This window comes from Globicephala melas, chromosome 13 (assembly GCF_963455315.2).
Source record: "Globicephala melas chromosome 13, mGloMel1.2, whole genome shotgun sequence".
Classification (NCBI taxonomy): domain Eukaryota; kingdom Metazoa; phylum Chordata; class Mammalia; order Artiodactyla; family Delphinidae; genus Globicephala; species Globicephala melas.
Genome location: NC_083326.1, coordinates 38,932,423 through 38,954,790, shown reverse-complemented (window position 1 = coordinate 38,954,790; position 22,368 = coordinate 38,932,423). Strand labels below are relative to the sequence as shown.

At 35.8% G+C, this 22,368-nt stretch overlaps 1 protein-coding gene across 2 annotated transcripts in view; it reads right to left on the bottom strand.

Moving 5' to 3' along the window:
* The window catches only part of RPRD1A (regulation of nuclear pre-mRNA domain containing 1A), a 72,933-nt gene that overhangs the window by 38,717 nt on the left and 11,848 nt on the right, over window positions 1–22,368 (bottom strand). For both annotated transcript variants that reach the window (XM_030876546.2, XM_030876544.3), the window contains exon 2: window positions 2,496–2,625. In XM_030876546.2, coding sequence (XP_030732406.1) covers window positions 2,496–2,625 — 130 coding nt within the window. The remainder of the gene's footprint in view (window positions 1–2,495; window positions 2,626–22,368) is intronic.

The following is a 22,368-nucleotide window of genomic DNA, read 5'->3' as shown; positions in this document are numbered from 1 at the left end:
TTTAACAAATATTTATTGATCAAGGTACTATCTCTGACACTGGAGATACAAATGGAGCTTTATGGCAGCTGTATTTTTATAAGTGCCACAAAAGAGAACAGGGTGTTAAAAACAGGCTTAACAGAGAGACACAGTCCACTTCAAGAGAGATCAGGAAGGATATGTGAGGAGGGGTATTTGAGGAAATGATGTATTTAATCTGAGTTCTAAAGACTGGATATACAGGGGAGTGGGAAGCAGACTACTTCCAACCACTTCCCACCGCCTTCATCACTACCACTATAGAATGAGCCACAATTATCTCCTTCATTCTATTCCCTACTAAAGTAAATCATATCATACTGCTCTCAGTTCTCTAAGAACCACCAATCATACCAAGAATAAAAGCGAAATTCTTATCCTGGGCCACAAAGTGGACATATTCTGCTTCCTGGCTACCTATCAGTCCACATTTCCTAAATATAAATCTCCTTGCTGATCTTCAAACATGCCCAGCACATGGCTATCTCACTGTTTCTGCCAAGTTTTTTCTCTACCTAGGATCCTTTCCTCCTAGAGTCAAATGGCTCGTTTCATCCCTCCCTTTAGTCTCTGTTCAAATGCTACCTCCCCAAAACAGTCAATCTTTATCTCATAAAACAACTGAGCACCATCACACTCTCTAGCTCCTTCCCTGCTTTAAGTTTCTTCACAGTACTTATCTTTTGACATTTTAATATATATTCACTTGTCTATTACTTTGTCATCCACTAAAATGTAAGCTCTATTAGAACAGAACTTTGTCTTTCACTACTGTATCCTCACTGACTAGCACATAGTAGGTGGTCAATAAATATTTTATTGAATTCTAGGGAGAAGCAACATATATTAAAAGGCCTAAGGCAGAAAGAACTAAAAGAGATTCAGTTAGCTTAAACTGTATAGTGTATAGAGTGTGTGTGAGAGAGTGTGGTGGTGGGGGGATGGCCAGGGGGAATGTGAGACAGGAGACTGAACAGGTAGCCTGGGCCATGAAGGAACACCTGAAGTCTTACTCAGGACCTGAGACTTGATGTCTAGGACAAACGAGAACCACTCAAAGGCAAGAGAACCACTCAAAGGCAAGAGAGTGTTGTATCAGCTCTGCAACTCTGGCTACAGTTTCCTAAGTGGATTAAACAATACTGGAGGCTACTGTAATTATACAGAAATGACATTATGGTAATTGGAATGGAAAGAAATCTAAAGAACCGAGGGAACTATATGTACTATAAGGGATAAGGGGCGTGAAGGAGAAAGGACAGTTGATATATTATGAATCACTATATCACAGAGAGTTCAAGATAACACCTAGTTTCTCACATGGGCATCTGGATAGATGGAGTTGCCATTCATCAACAGAGTGAACCGAGAGAGGAAGCAAGTTTGACAGGGAGGAAGGACATAGTGAGTTCAATAACAGACACAGTGAGTCTGAGATGTTTGGAGGCATACAACTAGAAATCAAAAGGCAATTGGATATACAGGACTAAAAGGAAAAACATCTGGACTGAAGCATAAGATTGCCAGTTTTTATGGTATGGATAATAAATAAATACATGTAATGTATGAAATCACCCAGAGGGCTAGTAAAGAGTATGACACCAGAAGAAGGCCCAGGACTAAACTCTAAGAAATACCAGCACCTGAAAAGATGGTAAGAGTATCTAAATTGAAGGATAAATAATATTAATTTAAGAAAGCAACATACTGCAGTGTTTCACACTCTGTAATTTTTCTTTCCACACTCTATAATTTGTTTAAAAAATGCTTCTACTGTGACTGAACCTGCAGGGCATGTAGTAAGTATATTTTCATCCTTAAATCATTCAACACAGATCATCATTCACCACTGAATTCTATACTTTAGATTGATTTAATCGCCTACCCCAATAATGTTTACCCAGTAATCTACCAAATATTTGCATATAATGTTTGGGAATAAGCATTTTAAAAGTACAGATTTCTACCTTCAGAATTTTTCTGTAGCAAAATTTTCAACAGGCTTATGATTATTTTAAATATTCTATATTTCCAAAGCATTAAAAAATGTTATGACATACACCCACACACTAGAAAACCTTAAAATCATTATAAGCAACATGAAAGGGGTACTAAGTTTTTCCAGAAATATTAGTTGGAAGATTGATAGTTTTATAAGCACACAAATTTTCAATTCAACACATTCATTCATTCTCAATGAATTTCATTCCAAAATGGCAGTTGCTTTTGGTTACTTAAGGAAAAGGTGAAATTCAGGTACTCCAAATGCCCACCTTAGTAACAGCTCAAAAAATGTTTCCTTCACAGCAAGTATTTAACACATTTACAAATGCCATTACAGGTAAGTCTTTTCAAGTGAAAACTTCAAAGAAATATATACTTTGTTTTATTTTAATGTCTTAAGGCAAGTTTTAGCAAAAGGACACATTAGGCATTTACAACAGGTTACCTAGTACCCAAAACAATTATCATACCTTGAAACATGCTTAAAAGCCTCCACTATAACTGGTGCAAAATCTTTTGTAAACTCTGGCCCCTTCCTTTTGCTGTTCTGAATGACATCATTAGCTAGGTAGAGAAAAGTAAGCTTCCTGTTTGGTTTGGCTGAAAAAAAAAAAAAAAAAATTTAACCTAATTAAAATATTCTCACTTAATTTAGACAAACTTTCTCAATACCTGAATTAAGCAGTTTGAGAACTACGACAAACTTACTAACCTTTTTGTATTATGTTCAACCCTAACTTCTCATTCTACTACCAAACTTAGCAAGTCATTATTCTTTAAAAGATAACTACTCTGGTTTCTGAAGGTCACTCACGTGAGGAAAAAAGAGAACTAAAGAGGCAGAGATAGTCAATGAAATATCTGTTTCCTTACAGTTCTAAGTCGCCCAAACCACTTATCCTTGATTAGTCTTTTTTTCCCCAAAACAAAATTATTTATTTATTCCAAATTATTTATTTAATCCAAAATTAAAAAGATATTGGTGGTAAGGAAATAGACTGTTACATGACACAAGATAAAAAGCCTAATTCTATATTAAAAAAAAAATCAAACCTTAAAAATAAAAATACTACCACCTCGTGTCGTGGACACGAGCACCATAGGGCCAGGGATGGACCAGCTGTCAGGTGGGCAGGCGGGCGGGGAGGAAGCCAAGGCCGCAGCTTGAGGAAGGCCCTGGCCCCTCCTCGCCTGTGTCTGGCAGAGCCAGTGTGAGACGAAGAGACTGTTAAGGGAAACACTGACCAAAACCGCCCGCCCTGTTCAGGCAAGATAGTAACCACTTGCATGAGTTATCTTACAACAGAAGGTCCTGGTTCAGAACGTGGAACTAACAAGTTACCACAAACCAGAAGAATTTGGGAAAGGTCAAAAGAGAGAGGAGATGCCAGTCCATACATCCTGCCAACCTCCCAGAATCCTTCTCACTGGAATCCATCTTGGCTGAGCAATCCTTGATTGCTAGTCATAATTATTTCCAAACTAATAGTTTTATACACAGAAATCCTCACCTCTGACTATCCTGTACTAAATTTTATTAAAACTATTAAACACTACATGAAATACAGCCACTTAAGATGATGACTGGTCATGTTATTAAAATGGTACCCTAAATCTTAACTGAATTTATGACTATTTTAATACCCATGTTGATTTAAAACTCAATATTATTGTCAAATAAAAGAATACAAAATGTAAAATAGGTTGAAAGAGATATCACTTCAATCAATTACATATTTTTTGTTTATGAAAGAAATATTTGCCAAGCTAACAGAGTAAATGTTAGGGAAACCAAATGGACAAAGTTTAGATTTTTCCCCCCCTTTGGATTACATGGCCTTAAATAACTGATTCATCTTGACAAAAATATGCCCCTACTCACTATATTCTGTGGGTATAGTCATCCTCCCAAAAGAGCAGATAAGATTTCACTAATTGCTGACCAGAATCCATTTTTTACTGGTTACAATGTTAAGTGGCATAGTAGTATTAAATATGACTTAAGATTCATATATAAAAGGAAAACCTATTAGTTGAACACAATCTTTTATATTGACTATTTTCATAATTCAATTTTACTAGAATTAAAATTGAATCATTCAAAGTTGTACAATTATATTCAGAAACAACATACTTTGTGGCATCCACATTACGATGGTGTAGGGGACTTATGATCAGGACTGATAATCCAGTGCACTATTCATGTGGGCCAGTTTATTGGATTTAAGACAAATATTTGGGCCAGGTGCACTTGGTCCTCAAGATTTGAGTATTCAATTTAAAATTTAACCCACTTTTGAGTTCACATTTTTCTTTTAGGGGAAACTAGCATCCCAACCTTCTCATAAGAAACTGTAAAATACTGAGTCACAACTGATCGGACCTTACAAACCTGTGCCACCCACTGCATAACCTGGTTTGCCTGTCTAAAGTTGCAGCCCACCAATTTTCATGCTTTTGAAAGTTGCTGGCATAGAATAAAGATAAGGGAGAGATGGCAATACAGAGACCAATTTCTGATTCTTCCGGCTTGTCTGGTTAGTCAAGCCATAGAGTATAACTGGTTAAGATACCAGGACCCTTTCCCATGAAAATAATAATGGTAACTTTCCCAGTATTCAACGCTTTTTTTTTTTTGGTACCTACCTCTGCCTCTGCCCACAAAACACCTCACACAAAGAAAAGGCCTTATTTAATCCAAGTATTAAAGTATTATTTAATCCAAGTATTTGCCTTCTTAGCATCAAAATGAGTTTAAATACTCAAATCTGTTCTAAGCACTTTATATATATATAGATAAATATATATATAAAACCTAATTTATCCATATAATGTAAGGTACCATTATTATCTGCATTTGGCAGTTGAATAAAAATAGACATCAAAAAGGTTATCTGCCCACAGTGAAACAGACAGGAAGGGATCAGCCATGATTTGAATCTTAAAAGTCCAACTCCAAAGCATTCCCTCTTTACAACTGGACTATGCCTACTGTCATAAATGAAAGAGGATACTACCTTTAGAGAAGATTTAGTAGCAACTCAACCAAAATATTTTATGTTAGCAGTATTATTCACAACAGCCAAAAAGTGGAAGCAATCCAGTGTCTGTCGAAAGATGAATGGATAAGCAAAAGGTGGTATATACATACAAATAGAATACTACTCAGCCTTAAAAAGGACATTCTGACACATGCTACAATATGAATGAACCCAGAGGACATCAAGTTAAATGAAACAAGCCAGTCATAGAAAGACATATACTGTGTGATTCCATTTATACCAGGTGCCTAGAATAGTCAAATTCAAAGAAAAAGTAGAATGGTGATTGCCAGGGGCTAGGTGAGGGAGATATGGAGAGTTACTGTTTAATGGGTATAGAGTTCCAGTTTTATAATAGGAAAAGAGTTCTGGAGATGGATGCTAATGATAGTTGCATAACAGGATAAATGTACTTAATACCATTAAACTTCACACCTAAAAATGATTAAAGCTGTCAATTTTTTGTTATGTTTATTTTACCACAAACATTTAAAAGTATACATTTTACACTGTTTTTTAAAATTTGTGAGCTACTAATCTCTTGAAAATAATTCAGAATCATTTCTGCAATGTACACTAAAGTAAAAATTTTCAAGATTTCAACACACATTTCCCAGTATATTCCAAAGAATGAACTCTGTACCAGGAGCATGGCTTTAGTATGGAATCCAAATACCAAAACATAATTTTCATTTCTTTCCTTGTGGAACCCAGGCTAAAATATGAGAAAAACTAGAAATTGCCATAAATTATACCCTTCTCCAAATTTTCAGAGAAAAGTTTACTTCCATTTAAAACTTTATGTAGAACAAATAATAAACTAATGCAACAAATCACAACAAGCAATTCCAGAAGAAAATCACAAAAATGATTTTCAAATAAATTTTTATAAGTTATATATAACAGAGCCATAAATTGTTACAAAGACATGCAAAGTTAACAGAAAGGGCAAACAAGCCATTTCATAATTTCTTAAAGAAATAACTCTATTGGCAACAGAATATAAGGCTAAATAATGGGTCTGATGTAATCAACTTCTACGTTTTTACAGTTCACAGTTTCCTTATAAAGACACATATTTTCTCAATCTTCCATTCAATTTAACTAGCGTTTATTTAATGTTTGCTATGTGCCAGGGACCATGCTGGGCACAGACCAAAAATAACCTTTCCTGTTCAATCAGGAGTTTGCAAGCACCATACAAACTGGCACATGATAGGTGACATGACTAAGTATGTTAGTTCTCTTTTTTTAATTCTTTGTCTTCACTAATATATGACACCACCAGAGAAAGCAACCATAAATTCAATATTATATCCCCGTTAGTCTGTGTGTATACTGCTATGTTTGTACCAATATAAGCCAAGTAAGGACTAGTCAACGTATTGTGAGAAACCATTTTCTTATATCTCACCTCAATGAACTAAATCTTAAGCTCCTGTAGGTACTAAGTATAGCCCTTTTCCAGGGACCTTGTATATGAATAGGTACATCAAAACAAATAATAATAATAATAAAGTCTGGCTGGCTAATATAAGAGAACATAGTATTACCTAAAAAGTTGAGCATACTCCCCAAAAAGGGCGATACAAGTTTAGTTCATCACACAAGTAAGAAATGGATTCACAATAATTCACAAACAATTCAAATAAGGATCAATTACAAAGCTTCAGAAAGAAGAATCCAGACTAGTAAACAATAGGAAACAAACTTATTCAAAGGATTACAGAAATGCCATCTAGTCTCACTAATTCATACTGAGTTCATAATCTAGTTTTATTTCTTCATAATCAGAAAGTGATAGGATCATTACTTATTTTCTTACACTGTTCAGACCATATGCCTACTTGTTTTGATATGATACAGAATATCATAATCTAATTTAATCACTGTGTTTTTATGTAGATTGAAATTTATAACCACAGTAGATGATAATGCTCATAAACACAACAAATAGCTAAAAAAACGTTGTTTTATCTGTAAATACAGGAACCTTCTTTCCAAGGGAAGCATTCTATATAGAGAAGCAGCAAAAAAATTTAATAAACAAATATATATATATGTATATACACACATGCATGTACACACACGCACCAATGAGCATTACTGCAGTTCTTATAGAAGGACATCAGAAGAAAAGCCATTATCTTGAAACAAAAATCTATTAAGGATTTATTAACAACTGTTGGACAGCCCTATTTATTTATTTCCCTGATAAACTGAATCACAGACTAGAAAACATGTTCATATGGATGGATAGGTGGCTGTAAGGCAGAAACTGCTTTAACTTAGTAATATTCTTTGCCACAGAAAACGCATAGTCAACAGATGGTTCTTGAATGGATCCTATCGATCCCAGACAGGACAAACAGTTCAGTCAGACACAGATGGCTGCTTCTTAATGGCTGAGGTGGGTGAAAAATGGATAGAGCTGGCATACTCCTGTATCACTGCCAGGATGCCTCACACTTTTGGTAGCCCATCCCTTGCTTAAAATCCTTCAAAGATTTTCTACTGTTCTCCAGATAACATTTTAAATCCTTAACATGAACCAAAGGCCCAAAAAGGTCTGTCTCCACCTCTACACTACTCTCTCTTCATGCCCAACACTACTCCTCCTCCAATTTCCCCAACTCCTACCCATGCTTTAGACCTCAGTTAAATGGTTTCCTCTAATTTTTCCCTGACCACCCACTACACATAGGTTAGGCAGCCCTGATATGCTCTCATACCACCTCATACTTTTCCTATGGAGCATTTACTCCAACTATAATTGTTTTAATTTAATCTGGTGCTTCCCAACTAAATTCCATCTAAAGCAACAATTGTCAGTCTCATCTACCAATCTATGGAATCAAGGCTAGCAGCTGATTCATAATTTGCTCAACATTTACTAAATCAATCAATTTTGGCCTAAACTTATGTCTTTAATTATTTGTTCTACTAGCTTAGCTTCTGGTCTTAACCTCACCCAGCAGCTGAAAGGGGAACACATGTAAAATTACACTACTTTCAGAAACCTCAACTTCAAATTCTGATTATGGAAGACAAACTTTACTTTCTTACAGATCTAGCACTCTTTCTTATTTTCAGTGTATTGAGTTCAAATATTTACTTTTCCCCTCCTCCATTCTAGAGTTCTCACAAATCATAACCCCATTGAAAAATATGCAAGTAGTGTGAAGGGGAAGGTCAAAAAGTACAAATGTTAAGCAATTAAAACCAACTATCATTTTCTACCTGTTAGACTGATCAAGATGAACGTCTGACACTAACTAAAGTTGGCAAGAATATGGGTAAGATTATCACCTTTAGATACCTTCAGACATTGTAATTAAAATATAAATTAGTGTGACTTCTTAGAAAAATAATTTGGCAATATCTATGAAAAATGTAATGCACAAATCCCTTGACCCTGCAAATTTCACTTCCAGGAATTTATCCTATGGGTATCTTCTCATAAATGCACAAAGAAATCACTAAGCATATTAATGATAAAACACAAAAGATAGAACTAATTAAATCATGGTACATTCATACAATCCAATACTCTATAGCTGTTAAAAAATGAGATAGATTTATATACAAATATAGAAAGATATCTAACAGTATTGAATTACACACATCCAAACAAACACACACATAGTAGATAGCTTTACTCTGGGGGAAGATCAAGAAAGAATTTGAGGGGGATCAAGAGTTACCAACAAAGAAGTCATAACATGGAAACATGAGCTATATATTAAATGATTAACTTGAGCCTCCATGCTGAAAAGGGCTTCTGGGTAGTACTGACTTGGTGCTCCACCAACTGACTTTGTCCTGCAAGGGCATTTACCCATGATCTCTCCTGTCTCAATGTCTGGTTTAAAAAAAAACTCCACCTAGGCCCAGACAAATGGACATCTTTCCCATTCTAAAAGGCCCAAGGCAATTCTGCTTCCTCAAATTTTAAAAACCTTCATTTTGGTATACACAACAAATGAATTCTTAAAATCTTGAAAAGCACAAACTTCATCCTGGACCATTACACCACTATAAAAGACACTGTGAACTGGAAGAGTTCTAAAGAATACACATCACATTGTATATTCACATTATGCTTATAGAGTGGAACTGAAACTAAAACTTTTTTGGCCTATTAAGAATATCTTTAAAATAATACTGACTAGTTTCTTATGACCTAGGCACTGTTCTAAAAGTTTATTACGTATCTCATTTAGTCTTCAAAACAACCCTACAGAATAAGTTATTATCCCCATTTACCAATGAAAGAAGTATTAAAGTAATTAAACGCACTAAAAGAAATGCACTGAAATCAATCAACACATACTATGGTCCCTAAATAACATTTTGTTAATAAAAGCAGGAACTACATAAGATGAGCCTGTAACATCTCGTCGTGATAGAAAGTAAGAAAATTATTTTAAAAACTACCAAGGTTGTATCCAAAGGACACAAGCAATGCCCCAAGATGCTGCCACTGGCAAAAGAGTATCAAAAAGAACGACTACAATGGTCTGAAACACAAATAGCTAAAAATCCATAAGTTCATAAAAAATACTTAAAAAAAAAAGGTTGCTAAAGAACTAATTTAGCTGACAAGGGGGAAAAAATAAGCCATTTATCCTCCTTTTCCTGGATGAACTGAATTTCAGAGTCAACAATGGCTGATGAAGAAAGTTCTTATGCAACAAATGCTCAAACTGCAGCATGCCTCAGAACCACTTAGAGGGCTTGTTAATACACAGATAACTGGTTCCTACCAATAGTTTCTGATGTAGGTCTGGGATAGGACCCAAGAATTTGCATTTCCAACAAATTCCCAGGTGATACTGATGCTGCAGAGGCCTACACTTTTTGAGAGGCACTGTTAGAAAAGAATTCTGCATAATAAACACAGAAAGAATAAAAGAACTAGAAATTCATAATTTCGCAACTCCTGATAAAATAAGGAGTCTAACCAACCACCATCAGAAGCTGCTAAAACCACTGGGTGAAAGGTGATGAGGAACTTCATAATGGATTCATAATGATAACAACTGAATCCACTGATCAATCTCATCCCTAAATATAGAACAACTTGACATTAGGTATCTCTTAATGTAATGCAGCAGGAAGTGCATAACACAGGTAATGCAGTATTCTTTGGGAATGACACCATAAGGACGGAATTACCCAAATGCCTAAGGAGGGAAATTCTATAGTCCATGTGACACAGTCTCCTCAACAAGTAAACTACATGAAAAAAATGTAGGGGGAAAGGGGACACAAATTAAAGAGAACTGTTAACCAAATGTTATGAGTGGAACTTTTTGGATTCTACTTTGAACATTAACTATAAAGAGACATTTTTCAAGGAATCTAGGATACTGAACATGGACTAGGTTCAACAAAAATCAAAGTTAACTTCGTTAGGTGTGACAGAGCTCTTACAATTACATTAAAATTTTAATATAAGGCTTAATTTATCTATTATAAATATATCCTGACATATGTGTTTTAAATGGTTTGAAGTCTGGGTTTTGCTTTAAAAAAACAAAAAAACAGGAAAATAAGTAGGTATCAGGGTAGGAAAGATTTAGGTAGATGAAACCAGAAAGGTATAACGTTAGTAACAATGCAGCTGGGTGATGGGTTCATGGAAGTTCAAAATCTTATTGTCTTTACTTACTTTTGTATATAATTTTAAGTCTATGATAAACAGTTAATTTAAAAATTAAATAAAAATTGAGCATAAAAAGTGAAATCTCCTTTCATCTCCACACCCTCACCATGAATGAGTTAATTATTTAGTATGTGTATCCTTTTCATACCATTTAATGTGCCTTTGCAAATACTATATACTTATTCACAGATACACACATACACAGAATTTTTTCTTCAGTAAGATCATGTTACACATAATGCTTTACAGTTTTCTTCACACTTCATATATCCAAAGCATTTTTGTGTTCATAAACAGATCTGTTACAAACTCTCTTTAAGAGCCTCATTCCTTTTAATAACTACTTAGTCACATGATATATATATGTGTATATATATATATGTTGTTTCAAATCTTTAATATCTTTTATGTTTGTAAACCTGAGCAAGTATTTCTATAGGATAGATTTTGACAGGCAGAGGTGATAGGTTAAAAGGTATGCAGTTTAAATTTTGACAGATATTGTCAAGTTGCCCATCAAAAAGGCCAACTGTTTGAACTCCTCCCACGTGAAAATGCTCATTTCCCAACATCAACATAATACTATTAATATTTAAGATCTTTGCCAATCTCTCAGGAGTAAAGTGATCCTGTTTTTATTTGCAATTCCCTATATATTACTAAAGCTGATTTCTCAGTCATTTATATTCCTTCTTTTGTAAATTGAAGGAATTCAAGTTCCCCACTCACATCATTTTCCCTATTTTCCTACTGAGCTGTTTGTTTTTTTTATCAACTCACAGGAGCATTTTATATGTTATGCATATTAGCTTTTTCCTGTTTTAGGTAGTGCAAATATTTTCTCCAAATCTGTTGCTTAAATTAAAATTTGATATTTTCTGCATTCAGGGATTTTATAACTTTATGTAGCCAAATCTATTTCCTATATGACTCATGGCCTATATTGTATTTAAAAAGTCCTTTCATGATCCAAAACTAGAAATGATTATAAATATGTATTTTTCTTACATGACTCCATAGTTGATTCTTTTCAATGTTATATCTTTAATTCAACTGGATTAATTTCATATGACATTAGTTAGGAATCTAAGAATCATTTATTAATATTCCATCTCTTATCACATGAGTTTCAAGTGTCTAATTTACCAAATGCCCACATAAAATAGGTCTTCTCACAAATCTCTACTCTGTTCCTTTCATATATATATATTTCTCTTCCTCTACCGACATCATACTCTCCTAATTTCAATGTCTTTACAGTCTACGTGGATACCTAAAAGGGCACACTACTTTCATTATTGTTTTCCCTTCAAAACTGTCAAAATTCACAAGACAAAGATTGCCTTGGCTCTTCCTCCACATTCACATTTCCCAATGATCTATAGAATTAGTTTTACATTTCTTACAGACTGCCCTGAATTTACAGATTAATCTGGGAATATCTGACCTCTCTGCAATCAATTTTTACTTAGCAATTTTACATACTACTGTACTTTAAAACACATACAACAAATGTATGTTTTAAACCGATAAAAAGTAAAATTTAGTGTTTAGCATACAGTTACATTAAAATAAGCTTGTTAAAATACTAACACAACAGGCAAGCCCGAAAATATCCTATAATATCAAAGACAAGAAAATACTGGTAGAACACACTAGTCTCAGAGTTCCAAATGATGTGTACCAATTCCAATAGAAAGCCCAATTTGTAGAGGACTTCTGCTTCTGAGAAGATAGAGCAGACATACTTTTCCCTATTCCTCCTGCAAAGCACAACTACAAATCATAGACATTATAAATAAACCAAACATAGGAAAAGAAAAGGCAGCAGACTGGCTAGGGAACTTGGGAGTTCAACACAAGGTGAGTTCCCAGAGTTTTCACTTTGCCTCATATATCTCAGATTCAAAGTTGAAGAGGCCAGCACCCCAGAAATCCTAACAGGTGCAGATATAAAAAGTTCCAACAAAAGCCTTCTCACTCTCGTCAAAGGAGCAGGAAAAGGGCAGCCTAGCAAGACAGAAAAACTTTTAGAAAATACCCTATCTACTCCAACCAAACACACCGCAGAAAGGAAAAGAAAAGAGAAAAAAGAAAAATCTGTGACCCCACTCACATCCACACCAGCAAAGGCTGTAATGTGGAAGCCCAACACCTCTCTAGAGTAGTGTCAGAGAAGGCAAAGGAGGGAGCCTGGACTTCCACCCCACTCAGCAGTAAGGAGGCACTCACTGGGGTGGTGTCACAGAAGGCCTAGTGGAAAGTCAGCACCTCCACCGTGGCCCAGCAACTCTGTGGTATCAGCGGAAGTCTCGTGGGGAGCCAGAACTCCCACTCACACCCAACAGTAACAAAGAACACCTCCTTCCCCTGATGAGGTAGTGTCAGAGAAACCCAGCTTAAACAGGATTAAGTAAGGTCCAGAGTATCATAACATAATATAATACAAAAAAATCTATGGATCAGCAAAATTTCCATCATACCAAGTACCAGGAGGCTCTCAAGCTGAACGAAAAAAGTCAGTCAGTAGATGTCAACACTAAGATGACAGAGATTTGAGAATTATTGACAAAGATTTTAAGGCAGCCATCATAAAAATGCTTCAACTAGCATATGCAAATATGTTGAAAATACAAAATTTGTGGGATAAAGCTGAAGCAGTGCTGAGAGAAACTTGCAGCACTAAATGCACACACTAGAAAAGATGAACAAGTCTAAAATCAATAATCTAAGCTCCCACCTCAAAAACCTAGAATAAGAAGAACAAAATAAACACAAGGAAGCATGAGGAAATAATAAAAGTAAAAAAAAAGAAAAAATGAAACTGACACATAAAAATAAAGAAAAAGCTGCTTCCCCCACCCCAGTTTTTTGAGATATAATTGACATACAGCACTATATCAGTTTAAGGTGTACAGCATAACGGTTTGGTTTACATATACTGTGAACTGATTACCACAGTAAGTTAACTATCATCTCGTATAGACGCAAAAACAAAAAGATAAAAAAATTTTCTTCTCCTTGCGATGACACCTCTTAGGCTTTATTTTCTTAACACTGTCATACATATCATACAACAGTGTTAATTATAGTCATCCTGTTGTACATTACATCCCTACTACTTATTTATCTTAGAACTGTTAGTTTGTACCTTTTGACCACCTTCTTCCAATTCCCCCTCCTACACCTCGACCTCTGGCAACCACAAATCTGATTTCTTTTTCTGAGTTTGGGTTTGTGGCTTTTTTTTTTTTTTTAAAGATTCAACATATAAGTGAGATTGTACAGTATTTCCTTCTCTGATTTATTTCACATAGCATTACATCCTCAAGGTCCATCCACATTGTTAAAAATGGCAGCATTTCCTCACTTCTTTAAGGCTGAATGATATTCTGCTGTGTGTGGTGTGTGTGTGTGTGTGTGTGCGCATATCTCACAACTTCTTTATCCATTCATCTCTTGATAGACACTCAGGTTGTTTCCATGTCTTGGCTATTATATCAGTTGTATTTCAATATATTAGGAATAAATATGAGAAAAATAAAATTAAAAATAAAATATCCCTTTAAATTGCTCAAAATAATTGAAATACTTAAGTGTAAATAAAACAAAACAAGTACAGGACTTGTATGCTGAAAGCTACATAATACTGATAAAAAAAAGTCAAAGAAGATCAAAATAAATAGAGAAATATACCATGTTCATGGATTAGAAGATGTTACATAATAAAGAGGTCAATTTCCCCTAAACTGATATGCAGGATTAATGCAACTCTCATCAAAATCCCAGCAAAATAATTTTTATTGATATAGACCAGATTATATTCTAAAGTCTATAGACAAAGGCAAAAGAACCAGAGTAGCTAAAACAGTTCTACAAAGGAATACAGTGGAAGGCATCAATCTACCCAATTTCAAGACTTATCATATAGCTATCAAGATTACCTGTGGCATTGGTGGAGGGAGACACACATGGATCAATGGAATAGGACAGAGAACCCAGAAACAGACTCACACAAATACACTCAAGTCAATTTTGACAAAGGAGCAAAGCAATTCAATAAAGGAAAGACAGCCTGCCTTTTCAACAAACGGTGCTGGAGCATTTGAACCTTGACCTAACTTTCACGCATTATATAAAAATTAACTCAAAATGGATCATGGACTTAAATGCAAAACTATAAGTATTTTAGAACAAAACACAGGGAAAAAAATCTTTGGAATCCAGGGCTAAGCAGAGTTCTTAAACTTGACACTAAAAGCATAACGCATAAAAGAAAAATTCAATAAACTAGGGTTAAATAAGGGTGTGCCGGGATTGAGGTGGATGTGGCTATTAAAAGGCAACATGAGGGTTCCTCGTGGTGATGGAAATGTTCCATATTTTGACTATATCAATGTCAATATTACAGTTATGATGTTTTTCAATATCTATAGAGATTTTATTTTAAACTAGTTTTCCATGATGCTATCATTGGGGGAAGCTGGAAATGGGTAAACAGGACCCCTCTGTATTATTTCTTACAAATGAATGTGAATCTGTAGTTACAGAAAAATAAACAGTATTTTCAAAAATTTCATTTTAAGTCCTCTAGTTTTGAAGCTAAAAAATCACTACAAAAGCACTCCCAGAAGAGGGTGGTTGAAACAAAATCCAGTGTTCACTCTACATATTTATTTATAAACATTAATATCAATTTCAGTGACTTAACTCCAAATGAATCTGAAAGCTAAAGCTTTAAAAACGAAAACAATTACTACATTAAACTAGGCAAGATAGAGATGAACTAAAAGAAAATTAATGCAAAGCACCCATGGTCTCTGTTAATCTGAGAACAACTCTCAAACTTTCTGGTTTCAGGACCCCTTCATACTCTTACAAATTCTTGAGAATCCCAAAAAACTTTTGTTTATCCACCAATACTTACCTTATTAAAAATTAAAACAGAGGAATTCTTAAGACATGTGCTAGTTCATTTAAAAACAATTTTTAAAATTATATGTTAACATAAATAACATTTGTTTAAAAAATATATTTCCACCAAAAAAATTTTAAGTGAGAGGAATCATATTGTTTTACGTTTTTGCAAATCTCCAGTTCAACAGAATACAGCTGGATTCTCATATGTGCTTCCTATTAAACATACCACAATATATTGTTTTAGTAAAAGTAAAGTTAAAAAAAAAGCAGACCACATCCAAATATAAACTTGGTAAGAGAAAAATGTTTTAACAGTCTTTACAGATAATTGTGGATATTCTTTGAAACTACACCAAAATCCAACAAGTTGTAGTTTTTAAGAAGATTCTAAATTGTAATATGGAATCTGAAAACATATCAATGAACGGCTAAAACCCTCTTACATTAAAATACTTTAAGCTACCATGCTCTTTGAATGGATCTTTGACTCCTGTATAATTTTGTAACATCATGCATAAGTCTTTTGAAAAATATTGGTTTGCTGAGTTACACAAACATTCCAACTGCTGAAACATTTTATTAGGCAAATAAAAAAATCACATTTGTAAGTATCACTATTGATTTCACTGGAAAAGTGTTTAAAAGCATTGGGAAGTTGTCAGGCTCATGATGGCACATTTGAGTTTTTCAAAATTCTAATTTTTGCTTGAAAACTTGAATTTTATAATGGGCAACAAATACTGTCAGTTGTCTTCCTTGATGAACAGGTTCATTGTATTCATTTTTTTGAGAAAACATCTGCCAAATATCCGTGTCTGAATAATCACAGTTTCTCTTGTCATTTTTTCAAATAAAATGGTGCTCCATGAAAAAAGCATCTGGTTTAGCTCACAACTCAATCACACAGGCATATTTCCTCCAGAATGTTCAATATACGGTACTTTATGTAGACTTCCCATTTTGTCACACAGATTATTAAAAAGATATTTAATCACCTCTAATGCAATACTCAATAGTCAAAGACTGACAGCTTTTCCCCTAAGATCAGGAAAAAGAGAAGGATGTTCACTTTTACCACTTTAATTCAACACAGTATTGGAACTTCTAGCCATAGCAATTAGGTAAGAAAAAGAAATAAGACATCCAAATTAGAAAGGAAGAGGTAAAATTATCTCTGTTCACAGATGTTACTTGTATAAAACCCTAATGAGTCCAAAAAAACTGTTAGAGCTAATAAATGAATTCAGCAAAGTTGCAGAATACAAAACGTTCAAAAATGAATTGCATTTCTATAGATTAACAATGAATGATCCAAAAAAGAAATTAAGAATTCTACTTACCATTATATCAAAAAGAATAAAATACTTAGGAATAAGTTTAACCAAAGAGGTGTAAGATTTGTACACTGAAAACTATAATAAGAAATAAAAGAAGATACAAATAAATTGAAATACATCCCATTTTCATGGATTGGAAGACTTAATATTGCTAAGATAACACTGCTCAAAGCAACCTACAAATTAAATGCAATCCTTATCAAACTCCCAATGGCATTTTGGTAGAAATCAAAAAACTCATCTTAAAATTCATATAGATACCCAAATGATCCCAAATAGTCAAAACAATATTTTAAAAGAAAATTAAAATTGAAAGACTCATACTAACTGATTTCAATACTTACTAGAAAACTATCATAATCAGAATAGTGTAGTATAGGCATAAGGACAGACATATAGACCAATAAAATGGAAGAGCGAGCATAGCAAAAAACTCTTGCGTATATAGTCATCACTAGTCATTATGGAACCGCAAATTAAAACCACAGATACCACTCCATTCCGATTAGAATGTCTTTTTTCAAAACAAAAAAGAAAAAAACAGAAAATAACAGGCACTGATGAAAACGTGCAGAAATTGGAATCCTGGTGCACTGCAAGTAGGAATGTAAAATGGCACAGCTAGTATGGAAAACAGTACAGTTGTTCCTCAAAAAATTAAACACAGAGAGCTTTCCTGGTGGCAAAGTGGTTAAGAATCTTCCCGCCTATGCAGGGGACATGGGTTCGAGCCCTGGTCCAGGAAGATCCCACATGCCGCAGAGCAACTAAGCCCATGCGCCACAACTACTAAGCCTGCCTGTGTTCTAGAGCCTGTGAGCCACAACTACTGAGCCCATGTGTAGCAACTACTGAAGCCCACGCACCCAGAGCCCGTGCTCTGCAACAAGAGAAGCCACTACAATGAGGAGCACGAGCACCACAACGAAGAGTAGCCCCCGTTCGCTGCAACTGGAGAAAGCCTGCGTGCAGCAACGAAAGACCCAATGCAGCCAAAAATAAATAAGTAAAATAAATTTATTTTTAAAAAAATTAGCATCGAATTACCATATGATTTACCAACTCTACTTCTCGGTACATACTCAAAATAAGAAGGGACTCAAACAGATATTTGTACAACCATGTTCATACCAGCATTATTCACAATAGCCAAAAAGTGGAAGCAACCCTAATGTCATCAACAAATAAATAAAATGTGGTATATACATACAAGAGTATTATTCAGCCTTTTAAAAGGAAAGAAGTTCTGACACATGCTACAGCATGGATGAACCTTGAAGATATTATGCTAAGTTAAATAAGCCAGTCACAAAAGAATAAACTGTATGATTTCACTTAAATGAAGCAACTAGAGTAGCTGAATTCAAACTGACAGGAAGTAGACGGGTGGTTGCCAGGTGCTGGGAGAGAAAAGGGAATTATTGTTTAATGGGAATGGAGTTTCAGTTTGGGAAAATGAAAAAAGTTCTGGAGGTGGATGGTGATGACAGCTGCAAAACAATGTGAATGGACTTAACTGCACTGAACTGTACACTTAAAAAATGGTTAAAATAGTAAATTTATATTATGTATATTTTACCACAATAAAGAGAAAGAAAAAAAGGTTAAAACGTTAAATTTTATGTTATGTATATTTTACACAACGAAAAAAGTGCACACGCACACACACGCACAGAGACACATGCACTCAAGGGTCAAGATTTAACCAAATTAGTAATCTGAGCTACGCTGATGAGCACTGTCAGGTAAGTGATATATTTTTTAAGCTGTGAACGTGTGGTGTGAAAAATACAATGATTACTGGTACAGTCTGGTGTCTCTGCCTTGACTACTGATTAGACACTACCAGTTTTCACCCACCTTTGCTTTTACACCACCACAGAACATGCCAACACAGTGAAAAGGGCCAGGGGAGAGAGAACATCTCAGTAGTACTATGAAAACATTTTTTACCTTGTCCCATATGCCTCTTAAAAGGGTCTTGGTGATCCACCAAGGGGGATCCAGTTACCACACTTTAAGAACCACTTCTCTAAAGATGGATAAATATGGCAAGAGCAGAACAATATGATAGACTGAAAAAGCTGGAAATTTTTCAAGTCTTTCTCTCAATCAGGTAAATGTTTATAAATGGAGTTCAATATTTGCCTTAAGATGTCAGAAGTTCCAAATTCAGGCACTACTCTTAAAAAAAAACAGCAAAACATTCTGTAATACTCCTTCTAGCTCTAAAAGTCTCATTCTATATACTTTGCAACATTCATTCAGTAGCTCACTCAACACATACTTACTGTGTATCTACTGTATGCTACGTTGAGGAAACAAAGGAATAGGCTCAGTCCTCCAGTAATAAGAAACTCAACACAGAACCACTAAAATACTATATTTTAAATGCTATAATAATAGCAATAAAAAGTACATGGGGGTGACACCAGAGAAAATGTCAAGAATAAAGAGAACTGACAAATATGAAGATAAGACCATTGAAATGGAGTCTGGGGAGCAGAAAGAAAAAGAATAAAGGCAAGAGAACAGAGTGAAATGTACCTGTGGGACACCACCAAGCTAACAAACACACATTATAGGAGTCTGAGAAAGAGAAGAGGGTGCATAAAGAATATATGGAGAAATAATGGCCCCCAACTCCACAAATTTTAAAAAAGGCATGAATCTACGAATCTAAGAAGCTCAATGAACTCCAGGTAGGAATAACTCAGAGACCCACACTGAGAAACATTATAATCAAACTGTCCAAAGACAAAGACAAAGAATTTTTGAAAGCAGCAATTAGCGACTCATTGTCATGTAAACACAAGGGAGCCTCAATAAAATTAACAATTTCTCATCAAACTGTGGAGGCCAGAAGGCTATGAGATGTCATATTTAAACCCCTGGGGGTGGGGGTGAGGTGGGGAATGTCGACCAAGAATTTTAAATCTGGCAAAACTACCCTTCAATACTGAAGAAGAAATTAAGACATTTCAAGGTAAACAAAACCTGAAGGACTTTATTGGTAGTAGATGTCTCCTACAAGAAATGCTAAAGAGAGTCCTTCAGACTGACATGAAAGGACACTAGATCATAACTAGAAGCCATATAAAGAAATAACGAACATCAGTAAAGTATCTACATAAGTAAATATAAAAGCCAGTATTACTTTATTTTTTGGTTGGTAACTTCTCTTTTTGTTTCCTATGTGAATTAAAATAGAAATGTATAAAATAATAATAAGTCTGATGATGGGCACACAACATATATAAGATGCAGTTTGTGGGACTTCCCTGGTGGTCCAGTGGTTAAGACTCCACGATCCCAATGCAGGAGGCCCAGGTTCAATCTCTGGTCAGGGAACTAAGACCCCGCATGCTGCATACCGCACATGGTGTACTGCGCAGCCAAAAAAAAAAAAAAAAATGTAGTTTGTGACAACAAAAAAGACACATAAAAGTGCAATGTGTTTATATCACTTTTTTTTTTTTTTTTTTGGCAGCACGCGGGCCTCCCACTGCTGTGGCCTCTCCCGTTGCGGCACACAGGCTCCCGACGCGCAGGCTCAGCAGCCATGGCTCACGGGCCCAGCCGCTCCGCGGCATGTAGGATCTTCCCGGACCGGGGCACGAACCCGTGTCCCCTGCATCGGCAGGTGGATTCTCAACCACTGCGCCACCAGGGAAGCCCCACCTTTTTTTATTTTTATATTTTTATTTATTTATTTTTTTGGCCACACTGTAATGCTTGTGGGATTTTAGTTCCCCAAGGAGGGATCGAACCTGTGCCCTTGGCAATGAAAGCCCGGATTCTCAACCACTGGACCGCTGGGTAATTCCCTATATCATCTTTTTTTTAATTGAGAGAAAGTTCACATTACATTAAATTAACCATGTTAAAGTGTATAATCCAGGAGCATTTACCATATAGTTGTGCAACTATCACCTACATCTATTTCCAAAACACGTTTGTCACCCCCAAAGACAACCTCATACCCATTAAACAGTCATTCATTTCCCATTACTCTTCTCCCCCCCAGTCTCTGGCAACGACTTTCTCCCTTTGTGGAATCATATATTCTATTGGTATTCAACAGATATTTCATATAAAATGAAATCCTACGATATGCGACCTTTTGTGTCTGGCTTCTTTCTCTTCATTTTTCCTTTCTTTTCTGTTTTTTGTTTTTTGGCTGCTGTTGGGCCTTCGTTGCTGCACACAGGCTTCCTCTAGTTACAGCAAGCAGGGGCTACTCTTTGTTGTGGTGCTCAGGCTCCTCATTGCATTGGCTTCTCTTGTTGCAGAGCACAGGCTCTAGGCGTGCAGGCTTCAGTAGTTGTGGCGCGTGGGCTCAGTAGTTACAGCTCATGGGCTGTAGAGCATGGGCTCAGTAGTTGTGGCACACTGGCTTAGTTGTCCCGCAGCACATGGGATCTTCCTGGAGCAGGGATCGAACCCATGTCTCCTGCACTGGCAGGAGGATTCTTAACCACTGGACCACCAGGTAAGTCCTCACTTCATATGTTTTTGAGATTCATCCACATTGTACCATGAATCAGTATTTCATTCCTTTCTATGGCTGAATAATATTTCATTGCATGGATATACCACATAAATCTATTCATCCACTAATGGACGTTCAGGTTGTTTCCACCTTTTGAGTACTGTGAATAACACTGCTATGAGCATTCTTGTATAGTATTTGCTTGAATACCTACTTTCAATTCTTCTGAATATATACCTAGGAGTAGGATTACTGCAAGAGTGCTAGTAAAAGATGAGGAGCTGGGCAGTGGGATGGGATAGCAGAGACAAACAGAATACTGCTAAAATAGCAATAAAAAGCTGCAGGTGAGGTATGTATAAAGAGAGTTGTCAAGATAATCTTGAAGTTCTGAAATTAGGCAACTGGTAATCCCTTTCACTCAAATAGGAAATACAGGAAGAGTAACAGGGAAGTGGGACAAGAGTGGGGAAAGATGACAAAGTGTTGCATTGTACATGCTGAGTAGAGGTGCTCAAGAAATACAGTGACATTGAGACTGCTAAAAAAAAAAAAAAGAATATTGAATCATCAGCATATTGATGGAAGAAAGCAAAAATTACACCTAAAGTGTCAATTATAAATATATAAAGTGGGACTTCCCTGGCGGCACAGTGGTTAAGAATCCACCTGCCAGGGCTTCCCTGGTGGCGCAGTGGTTGAGAATCGGCCTGCCAATGCAGGGGACACGGGTTCGAGCCCTGGTCTGGGAAGATCCCACATGCCGCGGAGCAACTAGGTCCGTGAGCCACAACTACCGAGCCTGCGCCTCTGGAGCCTGTGCTCCGCAACAAGAGAGGCCGCAACAGTGAGAGGCCCGAGCACTGCGATGAAGAGTGGCCCCTG